This window comes from Malaclemys terrapin, chromosome 19 (genome assembly GCF_027887155.1).
Source record: "Malaclemys terrapin pileata isolate rMalTer1 chromosome 19, rMalTer1.hap1, whole genome shotgun sequence".
Classification (NCBI taxonomy): domain Eukaryota; kingdom Metazoa; phylum Chordata; order Testudines; family Emydidae; genus Malaclemys; species Malaclemys terrapin.
The window spans coordinates 8,295,503-8,317,838 of record NC_071523.1 but is presented as its reverse complement, the minus strand read 5'-3'; the positions used below and the strand labels follow the sequence as shown (position 1 = coordinate 8,317,838).

The window sequence follows — 22,336 nt, the reverse complement described above, 5'->3', positions numbered from 1 at the left end:
GCACATTTTCATGCAGACATTGTTAAAGATGTAGCCCTTGGTGGCAGCACAGATGTTCTCAGCTTCTAGAGGTTTTCTGTTGCATCATATGCAAAACGAGGTAAAAATAAGTAATGTTTTTAAAAGGATATATATTTATTGGGGAAACCTTCACCCCAATGATGTGGAAGAGAGTTTTGCCATTGACTTCAATGGTGCCAGGATTTCACCCATTGTTTCATTCTCTGCCTGTCGTGTTTAGCAACTCTGCACAGTACAAGAGTTTGGGACTTGCTCTAAAGTTGTCTTTATCAAACATACAGAGTGTTTAGCAGGATTCCAAAAAGGTTAGAGCAGTGGTTCCCAAACTTGTTCCACCGCTTGTGCAGGGAAAGCCCCTGGCGGGCCGGGCCGGTTTGTTTACCTGCCGCGTCGGCAGGTTCGGCCGATCGCGGCTCCCAGTGGCCGCGATTTGCTGCTCCAGGCCAATGGGAGCTGCTGGAAGCGGCGCGGGCCGAGGGACGTACTGGCCGCTGCTTCCAACAGCTCCCATTGGCCTGGAGCAGCGAACCGTGGCCACTGGGAGCCGCGATCGGCCGAACCTGCCGACGCGGCAGGTAAACAAACCGGCCCGGCCCGCCAGGGGCTTTCCCTGCACAAGCAGCGGAACAAGTTTGGGAACCACTGGGTTAGACAATTGTATGGATAATGAAAGTATTCACAGTTATGTTAGCTGGGATTTTTAAAAAATTCCAAGTTTGGAAGGGATATAAACTCTCATGCTTCAGGTCTTAAGCCAAACCATGAGAGGGTTAGGAAGAAACTTCCTCATCTTCAGGCCATTCCATAATTGTCCTCTGTACATATAACTTCATCTGAAGAAGCTGGTATTGGCCACTCTCAGAAATAGGTCAGTGGGCAAGTTTGGCAGTTCCCATGCTCCTGTTTACCTTCAGTATTTCCTCAAAGACTGACAAACAAGGGTTGTGGTGTGAACCGATTGACAGTGACTAACAAAACTGATATTGATTCCTCATGTTTCATGACTGGTTTATGATCACCTTACTATATTGCAGCTTAAATGCATACAATAAAGGGCAATAATGACTGTATTTTCATAATAACGTATGTCACAGTTCAAGGCAACTACACCTGTTTTTCTCTCTTGTGGTCCCCTACTCTAGTCTCCTGTCTCCTCAGCTGTCGCCTCTCTTGGGCGGAGACCTGAATCTCCCTCCCTCCTGACTGGGATTTTTCCTGGCTGCACAGTTCTATGCCTACACTGTATTATTCCAAGCAAGCCAGAATGCCTAACCTGACCAGCGGCTGTGCTTTGCGTACTCTAGCAAGGCTCCGAACAGCGTAATTGCCAGCAGTTATGAATTACCACACAGCTCTTTCTAAGCAAGTACATTTATTCTTAAGGTGAAAAGATTACAGAGAAAACATCTTTAAAACAATGCTAACAAGCTTACCAGAAATCACCCCCAGCGGAGCTCTGGCAGGAGTCAGTCCTTCAAACCCTGCCAAGGGGTTTTTCTCTGGTAACAAGTTCATAATAGCTCAGCTCAGAACTGCGCAGATCAGCCTGATTCTTGGGCCATAGATGGCCAATCTTTGGGAACAGGTCATCGGCAGACAACGGTTCCCTCCTTAGGGTTTTTGTGTGACCAAGGGAAGGGATTTGCATTCACCTCCCCATTTGGATCTGCCACGTTGTTCAGCATAGTCCTTTGATCATCCAGGCCCACAATAATACATAATCTTTGCATTTAATACAATGGACTCCAAAGATACTGAACTTAATTCAAGAAGGTTTTTATGGATATTTTAGGAAATTGCCATCTCTGTCACAGCATTCTTATCAAGTGATCTGTAATTCGAAAGTTACTGAATTACACATTACTGTTGGGAAATATAGTTTGACACTCGGGCTTGTCTACATGGTGCTTTAGTTGGCACCAGAGGGGTATTAAATTTTAGTCCACACTAGCATGTCATGCACTAACTGGCCCATGTGAATCCTGCTGACACACATTAAAAGTTCCCTAGTGCACATTATGCTAGACCAGTCCAGTACTACTACTACCCTGACGGCCGCTAGCAGGGGCGGCTCCAGGCACCAGCACACCAAGCGCGTGCCTGGGGCGGCAAGTCGCGGGGGGCGGCCTGCCGGTCGCTGTTGGGGCGGCAGTCAGGGAGCCTTCGGCGGCGTGCCTGCGGGAGGTCCGCCGGTCCCGCGGCTTCGGCGTCTATTCGGCGGCAGGCACGCCGAAGCCGCGTGACCAGCGGACCTCCCGCAGACGCGCCGCCAAAAGCCGCCTGACTGCTGTGCTTGGGGCGGCAAAATACATAGAGCCACCCCTGGCCACTAGGAAGCTTTTAGGTCCATGCCGGCCAGTTATTGTGCAACACGCTAGTGCGGACTGAAATTTATAGCCCTCTGGTCTAAAGCGCTGTATAGATAAGCCCTTCCCCTTCTTTAGTTAAGTTTGACTTTTATTACGGTACTTACCCCTGTTCTGTTCAAAACATCATCTCAACTTGCTGATTTGATTTTCTTCCGTATTCCACTATGTTAGCTTATTTTATTTCCTTGTTCCTCCAAGGCATGGCCATGCTTTTTTCTTCAGTAAAATTTGACAGAGTTGAGTCTTTACACTTTCAGAGACTCGATTTATTTTATTTGAAAGTCACACCAGGTATCATTTAAAAGAAACAGGCCAAATCTTCAGTTGATATAAATTGATGTGGCTCCATTGAATTCAGTGCCAGTTTACATCAGGTGAGGATCTCACCCAATATCTTCCCCCCAAATATACACCAAGTTGGATGATCATAGCAAAAGATTCCTGTATGTTTTCGAAGGAATTTTTGGAATCTAGAACCAAATTCTAATCTCCATTACCACCAATGTAATTCTAGCATAATTCCATTGTCTTCAGTGGCATTACTGTTGATTTTGAACTGGTGTAAATGAAACCAGAATCTGGCCCTGGTGTGCTTGAAGTAAGTGTAGTGGATCTCAGACTGTGGTCTGTGGCCCACTGGTAGTTTGCAGAGCATTTCCAGGTGGCCTGCAGAGCTTCTTTCACCTCAGTAATGAAGAATTTGTCACTCTTCAAGCATTGATGTTTCCTCCTTCTTGCAGATCAGACTAGAAATCTTTGGGGGATTCCAATAACTTCAGTGATCATTAATCTTGTAAAATAAAGCACCTCTCTGCACTTTCTATGGCTGCTTCATGTTTGTTGGAGCTTTTCAAGAGGAGTAGGAGAGAGAATTTGGTGTAACGTTAACTGTGATCCAGTTTACAGATAGCACAGTTGGACCAGAAGTAAACCACGCAAAAAAAATATTACAGAACCAGATCGCCATGTGACCGGGAGAAATTAGGTCAGTGTAACGAGAGGAGGTAGCGCGAGGAGATTTGGTCCTGTGCCCACAACTGGAAATGAACAGCTCAGGTGCAGAAGGAAGGCATGTAACCAAGAAGGGACGTCCACCACATAAAGCAAGATTCTTTTAAATCGTGCCATTTTATTACTTTTTTATGTTGCCAAGCACTCCAGTTACTGCAGAGTTTAAGATTAGGCAAGAGTGATGTCCACATGTAGGTTCCTGTGTTCAGAAGTGGTCCACAATATGGGCATGTTTGTGGATTACTTGAGTAAGTAATCAGAGCAGCACATAGTCGGGCTGATGTGGAAACCCAGTGTCAAGTCAGATAGAAGATGTATCCCGAGATCAAAGTTCGGTTGCTGTCTTTTTATTCTGACTGTATGGCTAGAGAAAGTATATGTATGCCCACCATATAGCTGTACTACAAAATTGGTATAAGTGAGCTTTCAGAATGCTTAAGTTTTTTAGAAGCATAAGTCCCGTTGAGTTTCAATGGAACTTGTGCGTTTAAGTAATGTAGGTACTTTTGAAAATCCCATCCTTCACTTTTGAAATTAGCCTTTTGATTTCCTGCTGTATTTGTCCCAGTCGAATATATACATTATTTGCCCTAGCTATGAATACTTAAGATATAGTAAAAGCCATTCCATAATAAGTTTACAGTGTTGTACAAGGAGAGCCATGTTGAAATGTGTGTCTACACACAAATTTAAATTCAAATTGGTGCATGCTATTGTGCAGACACTCTTATTTCAATTTGGCTTAAACCCGTTCCAAATCAATTTAAACTAAACCAGGAAAAGCCATTTTTAAACTGAAATAAGAATGTCCACACTGGCTTGCACCTGTCTAACTAAATCAGTTTTAATTCACATCTTTAGATAAACTGGTGCAATTCTAAGTATAGAGGAGTTGTTAGAACAGAATTGTCTTTAAAAGGAAAGAAAAAAGTTAAACAGTGCTGAATTTCAGATGTATTTATTTTCACTCTGTTCTTCTGGTGCAGACTAGAAATGTTTACGGAGATCATGCAACCTTGGCTCATGCTGCAGCTTGGTTATCAAGACTATCAGACCTTGCACCTTATGATGTGAAGTTAAACTGGTGCTATCCTGTTTTACTGCCATTGCAGTTCACGTAGGAAACCCAAGCAGAGTTATTTCTTTTTGAAATGCTGGGAAATGGGCTGCTACATGGGGGCAGGTACATCCATCATGAGAGTCTTTGATTTGGAGGAAGGCAAAAATAAAAACCTGTGCTACGCATAGCAATTATGTAGTACTGCACCAGTGCAGGAAATCATGTTCTTAGCTCAGCTGGTAGTAATAACAATAAATTCCACTTCTAGTGCCTTTCATCCAGAAGGCTCTCAAAGCACTTTACAAACTGCGTAGACAAACATCCACTTAACCTACCGGTGAAATGCAACCACCTCTGAGGTAGAACATGGCAATGCTATGCAACAGTTTGCAACAGGACAGGTAAGGATAACTTAACTAGTGCTGTCCATGTGAGGATCTCAGCCCCCTTTAACATCAGTGACTTCATCTCACAGTGCCCCTCTGAGGCAAAGTGAGGGTAGATGGGTTGGCCAAGGTCATCCAGGAAATCTTTGGCAGAGTCAGGGATCAAATCCAGATTTCCCAATTCTCAGTTTCATACTTTAAACACGAAGCTGTCCTTCTCCTGGGAGAATTTTAGATAGGCACATAATGTATTTACTTAAAGTAGAATTTAGCCAGGATGGCACCGGGTACAGGATCTTTAATTATCACAAGTGAACAGGAAATAAGTTTTCCATCTCATCTGAAATATAGCCCCTCCAGCAGCACAGTACCCTTAACTCTATGATAATCATCAACGCTGGTGCCTGGGTTTTCTTTGGAGGCCTGCTATCCAAGTACTAATAAGATCTGACTCTCCCTGATGTAGCTTAGTGGTTAGATTGGAGGACTGGGAGTCAGAACTCCTGGGTTCTAGTCCCAGTCCTACTCCCTGTGACCTTGAGGCTAGTCTGTGCTTCAGTTTCCTCCCCTGTAAAATGGATATAATAAGATATACCCCAGCTAACTCTCACTTGCTTAACTAATGTTTGCAAAGCATGTTGAGATCTTCAGATGAAAGGCTGTATTGTAAGTGCCTATTTTGAGGAGATCTGATGAGCTAACAGCCCAGGGCAGTATAGCTGCTGGCTGTTCCCTTATCACATGAGGATTGAAAGCTCTGGCCGTTTTCCTCTTAACTAATGTATTGCCAATGCTGTACTCATTCAGGTGTGTTTCATCTTTTTAGAATCTTTATTAAGCTATTTGTTCCGGTAATATCCCATAGCCATGAATTGCTACTGTATGAGCTTTCCACAAGGCCGTGGCAAGAGCAGTGTATGCATTTACCAGTAGAATCACAAAGCAACTCTTCATTCTCTAGCAGGAGCCTCCATTTTGCAGTCTGGCTACATGTACCTTAAACTGTCTGGCACATGTTCAGATCTCAGTTTACATGGATGCAAATCCAGACTAATGCCGTAAATGTCAGTGGATTTGCTCTGAGACAGTAGAGTTCAGAACTGATCCTGAGCATTTTCCTAGAGAGCCCAGTTTAAATAAAAGCTGATTTGATGGATTTGGGCACCTAAGTGTTTTGCTTCAGGACCAGACATGAGATGGCAGGGCTCCAGCTGGAAGGAGAGAGTTGTTTGTGAAGTCACACAGGCAATTAGGGGGTGTTGTGGGCTAAGGAAGGATCCTCTGCGCCTTGAGTTCGATCAACAAGGTAACATCATTTTTGTAGCAAAGAGTCCTGTGGCACCTTATAGACTAACAGATGTATTGGAGCACGAGCTTTCATGGGTGAATACCCGCTTCGTCCACGTGCATCCGACGAAGTGGATATTCACCCACGAAAGCTCATGCTCCAATACATCTGTTAGTCTATAAGGTGCCACAGGACTCTTTGCTGCTTTTACAGATCCAGACTAACACGGTTACCCCTCTGATACTTGACATCATTTTTATAGCACTTTGTGAATAAACAGAGCAAATACCTTTCCTCCAGCCATAAAATCTGAGACCTACTGCTGGTGTCTGAAGTTATGTGGAAGGGGCAGTGTCTAGGATGGTGCTGTAGCACTGTGATTCCCAAACACTGATCCCAGTACTAGAACTTTAGGTTCCTCCTTCCTTCGTTAAAGCTGAGCTGGGCACCCATGTGCTGCCACTGCCTGCCTCTTACTGATTCTCTCTAATACCAGATCCTCAGCAGGTATAAATCGGTGTAGCTCCATTAAACCCATTGATTTACACCAGCTAAGGAACTGCATGCCATCTAACCTGTAACTGGCAAGACCAGACTTCAGAGCAGCCTGTGATCCATTGCTGGTTCGAGGAGCCAATGGGTACTGGCTGACTCAGCCTAGGTCTTACTTAGCTACACTGGTACGGTTTCCTGAAACACTTTGGAACCTCTGTCTCCAGTAAGGTGTGGTGGGGTCACTCTCTGCCTGAATTTGGATTGTGTTTAACAGTTCTAAGAATAGAAAGCTAAGCCCTCCACTAACAACGCTTCCACAGCACAGAGAAAGGAAAGGAAACTATTTGTTTCCCACAATCATTTGTTCTTCAGTATTGTTTTCTATCCCGCCTATTACAATCGGCCCCAATGGGAATCTGGCACCTTCGTATCCGTTAGCCAGTGGGGAATCTCCAGCCGCCACAGAACAACCTCAGGAAGGCAACGCTCCAGCTTACTTCCCGGCCACAGCGACTCTAGTTTTCGGCTTTGATTTGATTTGTTGCTCTAAGGGCCTAGCAGGCAAGTAGCACTTTTTTCTTTTAAGTGTAGCTTTCATAAAAGCTGTTAAATAGGATTGACTTACAGCCAGTATCTAGGAAGAGAGGGAAATGAGACTACAAATGTGGAGCTTGCTTGTTTTTTTTTTTATTTGAGAGTGGGGGTGGAGGGTGTTAAGTCTAATTCCAGCCTCACCACCAGATGTAACCTTTAAAACTTCATTCACTGAGCCACAACATTGGCTGGAATCCTGATTAGTTTCTGCTTGGCATCTAACAGGCCTGGTCCAAAAGTAATAGTCTGAGTCAGTGCCATTAACGTTAAGGGGAGATTTACTATTGACTGCAGGGGGATCAGCATCAGGCCCATACGGTACACTTAAGGAAAACCTACCCCATGTCAGTGAGGCGCACAGTTGTGGTTTACAGACTTGGGCTTGCAGGGCTCGTAGGATAGCACTAAAAATAGTGGTGTAGACATTTGGGCTCAGGGTGGAGCTTGGCCTCTGAAACCCTCCCACTTCCTGGGCTTCAGAGCCTGAGCCTGACCATCCATACCACCATTTTTAGCACCTTGGCACAAGCCTGAGTCTGTAGATCTGGGATCTGAGACTCCCTGACAAGGGGGTTGTTTGGTTTTTTACCATGTAGACATATCTTTAGGAGTGCAATGAGTGCTTCTGAATAGTGAAGGATTCACAGCCCTCGAGACTGTTTATGCACAGAATGTGCATCACCCCAACTAGGAAATGTCTTTCGAGTCCTGAACTGGAGGGGTCCTCTTTAGGGATGAGAACAGTTCAGTCCTTGGTGTCTCTGCAGAGACAGCCAACAAGGGTTCCAGGCAGTACAATCTTTGGTGCAGGCACTTGTCTACTGAGAACTGGATTTACACCACCCTGCTCATTCATAGAGGCTGCTCCACAGCTGGCAAATGATAATCAATCCAAACTGGGCTGGATTCAAACCTGTGACCTAGAAGTGAAAGGCTCTGTAGCCCATAATAGCAATCCCTAAGCCATCCACCCTCATGTTTCATCTGTAGGGCCCCATCTTGTTCAGTGAGACATTTTTGAATGCTATAAAAAAGTGCTATAAAAAAGGTGTTGCATATTCTGCAAACTTCAAGAGAGCTTGTTGATCGCTGTTATGTGCATATAAGCAATATATGGATGTTAAAATGCTCGCTTTTTCCATTGTACAAGCTGCATTCCTGTGTTAGGATGGATTTTCCAGGTGAGTCACTGTGTTGGGGTTTGTCATCAGTGACCTTGTTTCAGTTTAAATCTGTGGCTTTATTTTTGTGGTCATAAATCTAAGTGTGTTGCCGTAATGCACACCTGCATGACAATGTTTACTGTTCCCAGTAGTGGAATTCTATGCTGTGAATCAGGAGAGCACAAACAGATCTGGGTGTTGTGGTGTTATCCGTCAGGCTTTCATGTCCGCGCTCATGATTTTTATTCCCACCCAGAACTGCAGAAGCATCAAGAAGAAAGAAAGAAAGGAAGCGGAAATTGAGGAGATACTTGATGATTGGCTTGGCAACAGTAGGGGGCGGAACAGTGATAGGTGAGGCTGGCCTGCAGTTTCTGGGACTTGACTGGGTTACACAGATGGTGGCAAGAGCAGAGTGGCAGTTCTGAAATGATTCATTGAGCAACAGCAGTAGGGTTACCATACGTCCGGTTTTTCCCGGACATGTCTGTCTTTTCGGCAATCAAACCCCCGTCCGGGGGGAATTGCCAAAAAGCCGAAAATGTGCGGGAAAATGCCGGCCGGGCACTTCCCCTCCCGCAGCTGTTCTGCTCCTCCCCTGACTCTTCGGCTCTGTTTAAGAGCCGAGCGCTACGAGCTTCAGGCAGCCCCCTTGCCTCCGGACCCCAGCCGCCGGCCGGGCACTTCCCCTCCCAGGCTCCGGGGGCGTAGGGTCCGGAGGCATGGGGGCTGCCCGAAGCCGGTAGCGCTCGGGCAGCTCGGCTCTTAAACAGAGCCGAAGAGTCAGGGGAGGAGCAGAGCCTCCGGCCGTGGCGGCTCTGCTCCTCCCCTGACTTTTCGGCTCAGTTTAAGAGCCGAGCGCTACGGGCTTTGGGCAGCCCCCATGCTCCGGACCCTGCGCTGCCAGAGCCCAGGAGGGGAAGTGCCCGGCCGGGGGCACAGGGTCCGGAGGCATAGGGGCTGCCCGAAGCCCAAGCACTACCGGCTTCACGGTTTGCCGGGCAGCCTCCAGACCCTGCGCCCCCGGCTGGGTGCTTCGCCTCCCGGGCTCCAGCTGCGCTGGGGAAGCGCCGGCCGGGGGCGCAGGGTCTGGGGGCTGCCCGGCAAACCGTGAAGCCAGTAGCGCTCGGGCAGCCCTTTCCGCGTGGCTGGGAGTGGGAGGGAGGAGGGGGCGGGGAAGGGGCGGGGTTGGGGCAGGGCTGGGGTGGGAAATGGGCGGAGCCAGGGCCTCGTGGAGGGTCCTCTTTTTTTATTTGTTAAATATGGTAACCCTAAACAGCAGCTGTGCTTCCATCTTCGCCCTAGTTCTAATTTTAACACATTCATTGCTTGTAATGTTGTCACGTTCCAGGTAATAGTTCAAATCAGATACAAGGAAAACTCCAAAAGCCAGGAAGATTCTTATGGGCTTTGGAAAAACAAAACCTATGGGGTTAGGGGCAGTCAAGCCTCATTTTTTTTTCTCAGGCCAGTGGTAAGGTAATGTGACTCCAATGACTTCTGGGGAGTTACTGTTGAACTGCAAGATGCAGAAGATGGGAGTAAATGTACTTTTCAGCCTTCAGAAGGTGATTTTCCAGGACAAACTTGAGCTCAGTTGCTCAACTGATCTATTAGGCAGAATTGTTTGGTGATTCAGATGTATACAAACATAGGACCAGTTCCTCAGCTGATGTAAATAGATGTAGAGCCCTTGGATTTAATGGAGCTACACAGATTCATACCTGCTGAAGATCTGGTTCTTTAAACTTATTTCTCCTCATTTACCGTGGTGTTAGAGAGAATCAGACACATAATCTTCTCTAGACTCTCCAAAAATCAGGATAATGTGGGATTGGCGCAGGATTTTCTAATAAGAGATGGCTGGAATTTACATTCACTTACACCGATGTTTCTCCTTTGACTTCCGTGGAGTTAATCCTCATTTATACTGGTGATAATGAGAAGACAATCCAGGCTGGAGACTCAGTGAGTGGGGAGGGTCTCTGAAAATCAGGGTTGGGTTTGTTGATGGAGCAATGTGGGGAAGACCAGACTGGATTTCTGAGGGGAAGGTGATCCCTTCTAGCTTATGGTTCAGGTTCTTCCATGGGATGTGGTGGGTTAGCTCACTCCCTGGTACTTGTTAGCTGTTCTCACAATAGGAAGTTATCCCCTCTGCTGACACAGCACAAAGACATGAAAATCTGTTTGTCTTCCACCACGATCATGCACTGAAATTCTCACTTGCTGCACCTCTAGGTTTGACGGGGGGTCTTGCTGCCCCTCTCGTTGCTGCTGGAGCTGCAACTATCATTGGAAGTGCTGGGGCAGCAGCTTTAGGGTCAACGGCGGGAATCGCTGTCATGGCATCACTCTTTGGAGCAGCAGGAGCTGGCCTTACCGGTAAGATAACAGATTTAGATTCTGAACCACCACGCCACAGAATAATGTATGCAAAGTCAGGTACTAATGGCTGAGCTTGAGAGTTTGAGGTCTGCAAAGGGAATTGTGGACTAAACAGTCTACTTGTACAGCAGCAGAACTCAACCTCTGGTTCTCCAGCAGCCCCTGATCTTCATAGCCCTGCGCTGGCCCGCTTCTCAAGCCCAAGTTAGATATATAGACCATCTATCAGGGATGGTCTAGACAGTATTTGGTCCTGCCATGAGGGCAGGGGACTGGACTCAATGACCTCTCAAGGTCCCTTCCAGCCCTAGAATCTATGAATCTATGAATTGTGCCACACCCTGGTGACAATGCAGAATTTTCCCCTGGGTTAATTGCAACTGGGTTAGACACTGTAGACAAGACATCCTCATGCAGACAAGTTATCTTTGGGATTGTAGCTAACTACAGTAAATGGAAACCTTTTCAGTTTTAGCTTTAAGAACTATGGTTTAATAGAGGACAGTTATTAATTATAGCAGATAATGCCTCCTGCTGCCGTCCCATCCGATCACCCAAATAAAGCGCTAAGAATTTGTTATTGATTTCTGCTGTTGGCAGCCCCTACCATTACTCTGTGATTTCTATACATGCAGGCTACAAGATGAAGAAACGAGTAGGAGCCATCGAAGAGTTCGAATTCCTCCCTTTAACTGACGGGAAACAGCTTCATATCACCATAGCCATCACTGGCTGGTTGTGTACTGGCAAATACGGTAAGAGCAAGACAAGAAATCCTAGACAGAATTTTGGAAAGCCGTATTTGTCAAAGATGGGAAATAGTGTTTATATATGAATCGTGAAATATAGCAGGATCAAGCTGATGTGTTGGAACTTTTAATCCCCATCTGCTTAGGCTAGTGTGAATAGGTTCAAAATGTAAAAGAGAGCATTGGATGGCGCTGGAGGGTTGGAATAGAATTTGTGGAGTCTCACCTCTGGTCATCATGTCAAGTCCATCCAATGTTGATAGTAACTGAAAGTCGTGATGGCCGTTGGGTAGCCTGATGTAAGTTATGTGTTCGGCACAATGTGCAGTGACTCTGGAGACCTCAGTCCAGTTTCTCTGGAGAGGTGTTCACATCACAAAAACTATCAGACCAGCTGACATTCTTTGGAACCTGAAGCAGGACAGAATGACAGAAGAGAAGAATTTGCTAGCGATTTAAGGTTAAATATGAGTCTTCCTCTCTGGGTCGACCTTTATTGCAAGAGTTCTGGTTTAACCCAAATTGGTGCCTTCTATCAATGGTAGTGCACACCAGCTATGAACTATCAAATAGAGCTTCCCCTGCTCCCCTCCCCTCCACTGCAGTAGAACAGAGTTTAGTTACCAGTTAAAAGGTTTTCTTCATCAAGTGTTGAATATTCTGAAAGGGGAGCGTTACCTCAGCTCTGTTCCTAAGACCATCACACTTGTAAATCTGGGCTACGATGTCTTTCCAGCTGTTCTCATGTGCCCTTACTGGCAGAGGTGAGATTTAAGCAATCTGAGGGTCCCCCGCCCCCCTTTAAAATGCAGACTGTAGCCTCATCCAGGAAAGAGAAAGGGTAAAGCACAGCAAACTGCTAGCAGAGATGGTTATAGAAAAATGGGAAGTGTTTCTATTAATATATCCTGCATGTGTGTTTGCTAGAGCTGATCTGACTTGCGTGGATGATGCCTAGTACCTGGCACAAAGTGCTTTCGCCAATTATTGGAGCTTTTTTTGTGCCTCGCATTTATCCACAGGCAATTAATAGAATGCAGTTTCTTTTTCTCTCCCAGTCTCTGCCAGCTAAAGAGGTTTATTGGCAAGAAGGTTCAGTCAAGTAAACCACGTTACATTCAGTGCTGAAGGGGTGAGCCTGCAACCTCTGAAAATTTGTAATATTATATTGTAATTTCAAATACAGTCACAGTTGTAACTTGTCATATGAAATATGTCAACCATCTGCTGTTAATATGTTCAGAGACCCTATTGAACGGCTGCCAGTACATTCCATTGAGGAATATAATAATAAATATTCTATATCATTAATACTATAAGGACATTTTCTGTCGGCCATTTCTTGTTACATCCATTCTCCCATCAGAATCTGGTGTTTTAAAACCTCTGCTTTCCCGTCATGTTGTTCTCTTGTTGGTATCACACAAAGGTTTCAGAATTTTCTGGGACTGGAGCATTATCAGGGGGCTGTTAAGAAGTCACTGTGTGCCTTTCGGTAGATTATTTAATCATTCTCGATCTCACTTTGCCCTTAAAATGAGAGTTACGGAAGATCTGAATTGGGAAGGGAGTTTCCATAACTAGAAACAGGATACAGTGTTTAAAACAGCAGAAATAAAACAACCTTCAGTTGCCTCCTTTAATGGTTTTCTCTGTTTAAGTATTTGTATGATCCCCGTCACCGTAGTATCTGGGGCCCTCTTCGCGCTACAGACACGACAGCTGCATGGCTACAGAGCCAAAGTGTAGACTCAGACTATAGCAGTGAAGGGGGTTTTTCCGTTTCTCCACCTCCCCGAGCGATCCACCAACTAGCCACGTCTACACTGCGGGAGGGGATTGGTCAACATAGCTACAGCACTCAGGGGTATGGATTCTTCATACCCTGGAGCGTTTTATAGCTATGTCAATGTAAGTTTTAAGTGTAGACCAGGCCTGAGAGCCTCACAGTCCTTTAATATATTTATCCTCACAACCCCCCGTGAGATAGGGAAGTGCTGTTGTCCCCACTGTGCAGCTGGGCATCTGAGGCACAGAGAGACTAAGGGCCAGATTTTTAAAGGTGTTTAGATGCCTAAACATGCAGAGAGGTGCCTAGCGCGATTTTTCAAAAGCACCTAGGCACCTAACTACATCTTTGGGCATCCAAATACTTTCAAATACCGACCCTAAGAGACGCGTCCAAGATCACACAGGAAGTCTGTGGCAGAGCAGAGTAGTGAACCGTGGTCTCCTGAATCTTCCTTACCATTGAACCATCCTTCCTCAGTCCAGCTTTCTGTCCCCCTCCTCATGTACAAGAGGCCAGACTCCACTGTTTCCGATTGTGTGACAGTAAAGCAGCATCCCAGTTCTGCTCAGTAAAATACATATGCTATAGGAGTGTAGCAGAGCCAGATGGCACGTATTGTACCAGCTTTCAGTCACGGTTAGTCACAGCAACAAGGAGTTAGTTTGGTTTATGGTATAAAAAGTACCTCATCGTACACTTTATATAGCAATTGGATTTAAACTACTCAGTCTCCCTCCATCTAACAACTTTTGGGTGGTCTGTATGAAATGAACTGGTGGTCTCTTTCCAAGTCACTGTTGTTCACATGACAGAACAATTTCAGTTTACGCTATTTGCCCTTTGATGGCTGTTTCAGCAGAGAAGCCAAGGAATGAATGGGCCATTAAGACTGAATTACAGTAGAATCTCAGAGTTACGAACATCTCGGAAATGGAGGTTGTTCATAATTCTGAAATGTTCGTAACTCTGAACAAAACACTGTGGTTGTTCTTTCAAAAGTTTACAACTGAACATTGACTTAATACAGCTGTGAAACTTTACTATGCAGAAGAATGATGTTGCTTTTAACCATCTTAATTTAAATGAAACAAGCACAGAAACAGTTTCCTCACCTTGTCAAATTTTTTTAAAAAACTTTCCCTTTATTTTTTAGTAGTTTTCATCTAACACTCTGCTGCTACCTGATTGCATACTTCCAGGTCCAAATGAGGTGTGTGGTTGACTGGTCAGCTCATAACTCTGAGGTTCTACTGTATAACTAAGTATGGTCCCTTCTAGTCAAGATTGAGGCAGGTTGGTAGGATATTGTGGTGGAAGCTTGCATGGCTTCTATTCTGTGGCTGCCTCAGTATGCTATGTATTGTTCAGGAAGGGAACAAGGAGTAGGTGACCTTAGAATTTTAGGAGGCTAAATTATACTATTCCTCTTTACAATTTAGCTGGCATGTATTAGAGTTGCTGGTGTCCCCTCCTGACCTCTTAGCCCACACTTTTCCACTCAGCTGGCAGCAAAAAAATTGTGCTGACAGGAATTGCTACTGCTCTTGATTTGCGTCTAAGAAAAATTAAGCCAAAGAAAAAGAGGTAGTAAACACAGTCTGGGTCTCTAAATGGTCTTCATTCTCACTTTCGGACAGATCCATTAATTCAGTCTAAGCCTGCAAAACCCAAGTACCAGGAGGATAATATACCATAGCATGGTACTTAGGACATTCACAGTGAAGTGGCAGATTTAAGTCCTTTTTTTTAAAAGGAAAAGAGCCCCAGAATTGCAGCAAAAATGATTAGGAGCATAGGAAGGGATCTGACAAGATCCTTAGCACCTCTTGCAAGATAGTGAGCACCCTCTGTTCTCATCAAAGTCTCATGGAAACTGTCTCCACTCATCACCTTCTCATCAGAAATGACTAACAAATGCATTTGAAAACGCTATGGGCAAAATCCTGCCATGTTCCTTCAACTACTTTGGGCTGCATGCCCAAATCCAAATTTGGCCAAAATGGGGACACAGTATGAACTATAGGATTTAGTCTTATCTTTGGTGAGGGAAGGAAGGTCCTTAACTCCCATCATAATTAGCACTAATTGATCCCTTTTTGGCAGATTCCACAGCAGTCAAGGCATGAATGGGCCACAGAGACTGAACCTGGAGGTGGTCCCTCCATACTAGGTTAAGACTCATTGGCAGAGCAGCTTGGGTTAGCTGGATCTGTTCTTTTGATAAACAAAAGCTTTCAGTCTCCAGTGCTGTCAATCCATCTTTTAGCAACAAGAAATCCAGTTGAAATGAAGGACTTATGAAGACGTGTCCATCATTAATAGCATTTCAAAATATGATCCCTGAATAATGGAGCAGATTAAAGTATTCTGCAGGTTGACATTATCACTCGCTCCTTTACTGGCTCCTTGTTTGACTCCTGTGGCCAGTCAGTAGTTGTTTTTCCTTCTGTGAAACTGGATTCTTTGTGTTCCCATCGTTTCTTAGGCAGTTTCACAGCTCCCTGGAGCAGCATGTTGCAGTCCAGTGAGCAGTACTGTCTGGCCTGGGAATCCAAGTACCTGATGGAGTTGGGCAACGCTCTGGATTCCCTGCTAAATGGTTTTGTGAACATCATGGCTCAGGAAGCCCTGAAGTTCACTGTCTTATCAGGTAAGCATCTGAGTTATACCAAGGCTGCTTGGGTGCTGAATCTACTGGTTTCAGCATTTGTGTTTGTTCAAAGAGGCCTTCCCCCGAATAGGTGATTTTTTCCTATTCATTTGTTGATTATCCGAGAAGCAGTGTCACTTGCAAACCTTACATGTATTGACCTTAGTCCTGCAAAGATTTCTGCACCTGCTTCATTTTACGCCCTGTAGTTGTCCCATTGACTTCAAAGGAAAAACAAAGTGAAGCCCATCCATCAACAGGATTGAAGGCATAGTATTCCAGAGCAACCCGCCTTTCTTTCAAACAATCTCACCAGGGTCAGCGTGAGAGCCTCTCTTTAGCAGCTCCTGTCGTGTGGAACAACCTTCCTGGATCATTCCACCTCATCGGTTTGTCATGGCATTTCAAATCTCAGCTGAAAACGGCTTTTCTCCCTTACCTGTGTGCCTCAGTGTTTCTTTCCCTCTGCTATTTATTATTGTAACTCTAATCTACGCAATTTTGGATACAACTTGCACAAAAGACTATCCATATTGCATTGCATTGCATGCTTCATCCACAGCTTCCACATGTGCAAACTGCATCCATACGGGATGCCCGCCTGCTTCCGTTACATCTGTCCCAACATTACAGAGCATTAAGTGCACATGTTCTGCTTGTGCACACTGTCTCTTTGCATTATACCTGAATGCACTGTATTCCCTGTGTTCTGCATGTGCACGCCCCGTCCATGCACTATACCTGGACACATCATATCCAACATTCCTATGCAGATGACAATGCATTATAACCTCATGCACTGTATTCCTCGTGTTGTACCTGGCCATCTGAATGCATTAGGTTTCTCCTGTTTTGCTTGAGCACATTACATCCACGCATTACACCTGAATGCAGTGCACATGACATTTAACAGATTCTGTCTTGTTTTTAATTTTGCAAAACACACCTTAAATCAATCCTGGGAAAGAAATGTTGACAGTGACAAAGATGCAGTGTTTTTACTCTAGCAAACCATCTGACTTTTGAAATTTGCCCAGATTTGTAACTTTGATTTCCTGTTTGCTTTGTACCTCTCAGGCATAGTGACAGCCCTGACGTGGCCAGCTTCACTTCTTACTGTTGCCAGTGTCATTGACAACCCATGGGGAGTATGCCTGAATCGATCAGCTGAAGTGGGCAAACATCTGGCACAGATATTGCTCAGTCGACAGCAGGTAATTGGCTGAGGGGGCAAAAAATGGCTCCAGTTATTACAGCTGGAAGGGACTGATATCTTGGGGAAGCTCCAGGCGTCTGATGTTTTACAGCATGCTTGTCAAACAACAGGTGGTATTTGTCCAAGGGGAAGAAAGTCAATAACAAGCTCAAGAATGCAAAATTGAGGCGTGAGGGAGACCAGCATATATCTCACTCTTCCATGCAGGGAATGAGGAGAACATGGGTTGATGAGAGGCTGCCTGCAAATGTTGGTTTAATTTAACCCAAACCTTTGCTAAATGCAGAAGAGGTCAGTCAGCAATCAGTCTAATAGAGAGTTCTGATAGCGGAAGAGATTGTAGCAGTCCTTTGAAATGCTAATACACCATTCCCTGTGTAACGCCAACAAACCCGGTCGTCGGGATCAAACCGAAGACCTCTGGAGCTTAGTGCATGAGCCTCTACCGCATGAGCTAAAAGCCAACTGGCTGTTAGCTAAGGCAGTAGAGCAGACTCATTAATTACTTTCTCTCTCTCTAAGTGGTCTCGGTGCCACTAGATGGGACAAAACACCACACCCAGGAAGTGTGTGGGTTACACTTGCAAACAGGGCTTACAGACAGAGTCCAGTACTGAAGGACAACAAACAAAATCATTGGAGGGAAAAAGCGACAAAGACTGTTGGTCTATAAGGTGCCACAGGACTCTTGGTCGCTTTTTACAGATCCAGACTAACACGGCTACCCCCCTGATAATTGCAGGAACGTTTAACATGAGACATACTATGGCATCTATTTTTTGTCACGCATCCATTTAATCCAGGAAGCTTGGTGACACACTGGGGGTAATAACAAATCTAGCTTTTCACTGCCAGAGACCTGGATTCAGGTCTAATCCAAGTCAGAAGTGCAAATTGGTGTGATTTGTCCACTCGGCCCGATCTTGACAGTGGGGGAGTGAAAGCAGAGGATGAGGCGGGAGAGAAAGGAAGAGAAAGGAAGAGAAAAGACAGACAGCTGAAATACCCATCAAGAGGTAAGAGGCATCGGCAGAGTGGGGCGAGGGAAGATTGCATAGCACCTACCTGCAGCAAGGACCAAATTTTGCTCTGAGCTATGTTGGTATAAATCTGGAGTCATTCCGGTGAAGACGCTGGGTCTTACTTCCTTACTAATCCCAAACTGACACAAGCCCGGAAATTCACCAGGCTTCATTCTAAAATCATTATTTGTAAAACCAACCATGGAGGGGAGGGGAGAAGTAAAGAATTGGCTTATTCTAGAGGCAGCCACCTTCTGCCAAGAGGAATTAAATTGGGCACAGGTCCTGTTAGCCTGAATTCTCCGTAACTAGCCCCCATTTCTATTGGACACCCAAGCAAAAAGTTCTCGCACAATGATTCCTGCTTCCTCATGGCGCGAGGCAGTGGCATAGAACTGGCTGGGGTTGCAGGGTATTAGTCACATTCAGATGGATGTTGTCTCCTCCAGGAAAGTGCTTTGTTGGAGCCGAGGCACAATTATGTTGAGTGATTGTCTGCTCCTGCTGGACGCCCCTGGAATAAAAGTCAAGGGAAAAGAGGGAAATAAAATGGGAGGTGGAGAGGGAAAGAAACAGAAATGCATACACAAAATGGAGGAGGGGGATAGTGGATGAAGCAACAGGTTGTGAAGGAATAAGATTCAGAACATAAATCCAAAGGAGATGGGGAAGTAGAAGAGCTTAAGCCCAGAATAAACAAGAAGAAAAGAAAAAGGAGCCAAATAGACACATGGGATGGATTGGCACTGAAAGAAACAGCTCAGTAAAACCAGCCGTCCTGCCAAGTCGTCGTCTTCATCCCCAGCTGCCAAACCTGAAATTAAACTTCTGCCCAGGTCCTGCCATTATTTGCTATGAGTACAGGCTGATCTCTGTGTTGATCTTACAGGTACACTAGTCCAGTATCTATTGTAGATGAGCTATTCAGGGCCAAGAGGTAAAGGGAGACATAGCCAAACACCAGAATGTCATAAATAACTCCCTGAAACAAGAATGTAAGCCAGCAAAGTTGATTTCTAATAAAAACACAGTGCCCAAAAGGCAATAATAAAGGCCTGGTTTGAAGTAAAGATTTGCCCAAGGGCATGTGACATTGTCTTTTAGCTTTAGTTATGGTTAAAGCACAAAATCCTGCTGTGCCGGAGAACCTAAAACTAGTTAACAGGATGTTTCTGAACCCTATTATACCTGATGTGCGTTTAGCCCAAGAAGAAGGCACTTCTTACTGTTAAAATCCCTCCCTGCTTGATTTCATAGAAAATCCTATTAAATGTATTTAAGATAAAATCTTGCTCATTGAAGTAGGATGCCCACATCACATTTTCATGATGACCCTACGAGTAGCAGCCATACACTCTTCCAGCTAATGCTGCTTGAAATAATATTTGACCAAAAAAATTTCTGCCAAAAAATAGGGCTTCATCAATTATTTTGCAGGAAGATGTTGCTTTTCCAATGGGAAATTTCAGAGCAAACCAAAATGAAATATTTTCATTGAGTTTCCATTTGAAATTTTTATTTCATTTTGTGATGTTCGGAAACAGTTTGGGTTTTTAAAATTTAAATTAGGGCTGTCAAATGATTAAAAAAATAATTGCAATTAATCGCGAGATTAAAAATAATAGTTGAGATTAATTGCAGTTTTAATCACACTGTTAAACAATAATAGAATACCAATTTAAATGTATTATAAATATTTTGGGATGTTTTTCTACATTTTCAAATGTATTGTTTTCAATTACAACACAGAATACGATGTGTTCAGTGCTCACTTTATAGTATTATTTTTATTACAAATATTTGCACTGTAAAAAAGATAAAAGAAATAGTGTTTTTCAGTTCACCTCATACAAGTACTGTAGTGCAATCTCTTTATCGTGAAAAATGTAGATTTTTTTTTTACATAACTGCACTCAAAAACAAAACAATGTAAAACTTTAGAGACTACAAGTCCACTCAGTCCTACTTCTTGTTCAGCCAATCACTAAGACAAACAAGTTTGTTTACATGTACGGGAAATAATGCTACCTGCTTCTTATTTACAATGTCACCTGAAAGAGAAAACAGGCTCCCAGCTGTTACCTCTCTTGGTAGAGACTCAGGTGTGTCTCTCTCCTGACCAGGGTTTTTCCACACTGCACAGTTGCCTACCTATACACAGTTGCCAGCAAGCCAGAGTGCCTAAACAAGCTAGCTTCTGTGGTTTGCTTTCTCTTCAGAGGCTATGAATAGCATAATGGCCCACAGTTATAAGTTACCACACAGTTCTTCATAAGCAACCAAATTTATTCTTAAGGTGAAAGCATTGCAGAGAAAACATATGAAAACAATACAAGAACATGCATGCTAAAAAGCTTACCAAAGGTCATCCCATCTCCAACCTCGGCTATGGTACGTGTCAGTCCTTCAAAACCCAGAAATGTTTTTTTCCCGTGACTACAAGTTCATAACAGTCTCAGGTTCAGAACCAGAACCGCTAGTTTAGTCTTTCTTTTATGCATCTTGAGCCTTTGATCTTGGCCTCATGTAACGCATGAACAGCAGACAGTGGCTCATTCCCCAAGGCATGGCTTCAAAAGGCTGGGGTTTTGCATAACTGGAGGTGGGGTATTTGCACTAAACTCTCCCAAGATAGATATCCCCAGGAAAATCCCTTTAACATTTTCTGTTCCAAAAGACCATTCTTGTCTGGCACATTGTTCACAATAGTCCTTTGAACCCCCAGGACTCACATCTGTCATATCTCCCACCTCGAGAGGTTACATAGAATCCCGGCCCACAATAATACACCATTCATTTCATACAATGGACCCCACAGACACTTAAATGTAATTAAATAAGGTCTCCCAATGATATTGCAGAAAATTGCCATATCTGTCACACAGATCACCACAAATCCCCAAGACCAAGGTTGGGAACCTCATTAACAAATGTCCAACACATGTTCAGTAGAAGGAGCTGAATCCTCTAAACGGTTCCCCATCAAACCAGCATTAGCTCTGGTTTATCTGGATTAAGTTTAAACCAGCTTGCTCGCATCCATATCTCCTCTTGGCTAGAGCTGGTAAATCATCTGTTAATAGAGGCTAGATATGCATACACCCCACTGTTTGCCTTTTCATGGAAAATTGACTGGCTGGCAGTGTTAAAAGCCATGGGAGCCTATTTCACGTGCCAGGTCTATTAACTCCGCAAGCATCGGAAAGGCATGGCACTGCCTTTTCGTCTTCATCTCTGCCAAAGATGGCATTACATTTCATTTCTTGGTGGTTGGGAGCCCCGAGAGAGAGAATGCTTTTGTAAGGCGGAAACAAGTTTCTCTCCTTGCTAGGAAAATGGCAGCAGTTGCTCTAATGGTATTTTACAGCCCTGAAATTAATTGCTTGCGGGTTGGACTTGATTTCCTGCCTTGAAAATGTGTTCCAGCCCCTCACTCATTTCCATGTTGTTATATGGGGCTTTGCATTCTTTGAAATTAAAATAGTGTTGGTAAGGCGCAGTGCATAGCAAATGGACCATTCAGTGAAAAGGAGCTTCCTTAGATGATGTGTGAGAAACTTGATATTAATAAAGCAGGAAGAGTGCATTTGGACCCTTATCCAGCAAAGCACTTAATTTTAAGTTAAATGTAACTGTGCTTAACTTTAAGAACATCAGTAATATCACTGAAGGCAATGGAACGGCTCACATACTTAACATTCAGCACATGCTTACATGATTTGCTGGATCAGAGCCTAGGCACCCCCACCGGCCAGCCCTTTCTTTCCAGGTCTAGCAGACTGTTTGACAGCCATACCCTCCTCATTTGTGCCTGTGCCTCTTTGTTCCCTAGGGCAAACGACCTGTCACTTTGATTGGCTTCAGTCTGGGCGCAAGGGTCATTTACTTCTGCCTGAAGGAGATGGCTCAAGAAAAAGGTAGAGTCCAAACATTTAACTCTCTTATTTATTTTTCCATCACCTTTTTTTTATGAATTTAGTGCTGGTAGAAGTTATCATGCCAACAGCTCTGGAGATCGAAGTCCTCTAGAATAGCCACAGAAGGACAGCACAGCCACATGGCATTGCCTTTGTGCTTCACAGCCTGACCTCGCTGGACAACCTCTAGGGTTAAGGGAGCAGTTTAGTCTCCA

At 44.5% G+C, this 22,336-nt stretch overlaps 2 protein-coding genes across 3 annotated transcripts in view; one reads left to right on the top strand and one right to left on the bottom strand.

The window, feature by feature from the left end:
- LOC128826026 (group IIF secretory phospholipase A2-like) overlaps positions 1-22,336 on the bottom strand; it is a 218,685-nt gene that overhangs the window by 129,895 nt on the left and 66,454 nt on the right. The window lies entirely within an intron of this gene.
- Positions 1-22,336, top strand: part of TMCO4 (transmembrane and coiled-coil domains 4) — an 82,231-nt gene that overhangs the window by 26,541 nt on the left and 33,354 nt on the right. For both annotated transcript variants that reach the window (XM_054009021.1, XM_054009022.1), the window contains 6 exons: positions 8,644-8,741; positions 10,629-10,772; positions 11,411-11,530; positions 15,802-15,966; positions 17,044-17,180; positions 22,037-22,121. In XM_054009021.1, the coding sequence (XP_053864996.1) occupies positions 8,644-8,741; positions 10,629-10,772; positions 11,411-11,530; positions 15,802-15,966; positions 17,044-17,180; positions 22,037-22,121 (749 nt within the window). The remainder of the gene's footprint in view (positions 1-8,643; positions 8,742-10,628; positions 10,773-11,410; positions 11,531-15,801; positions 15,967-17,043; positions 17,181-22,036; positions 22,122-22,336) is intronic.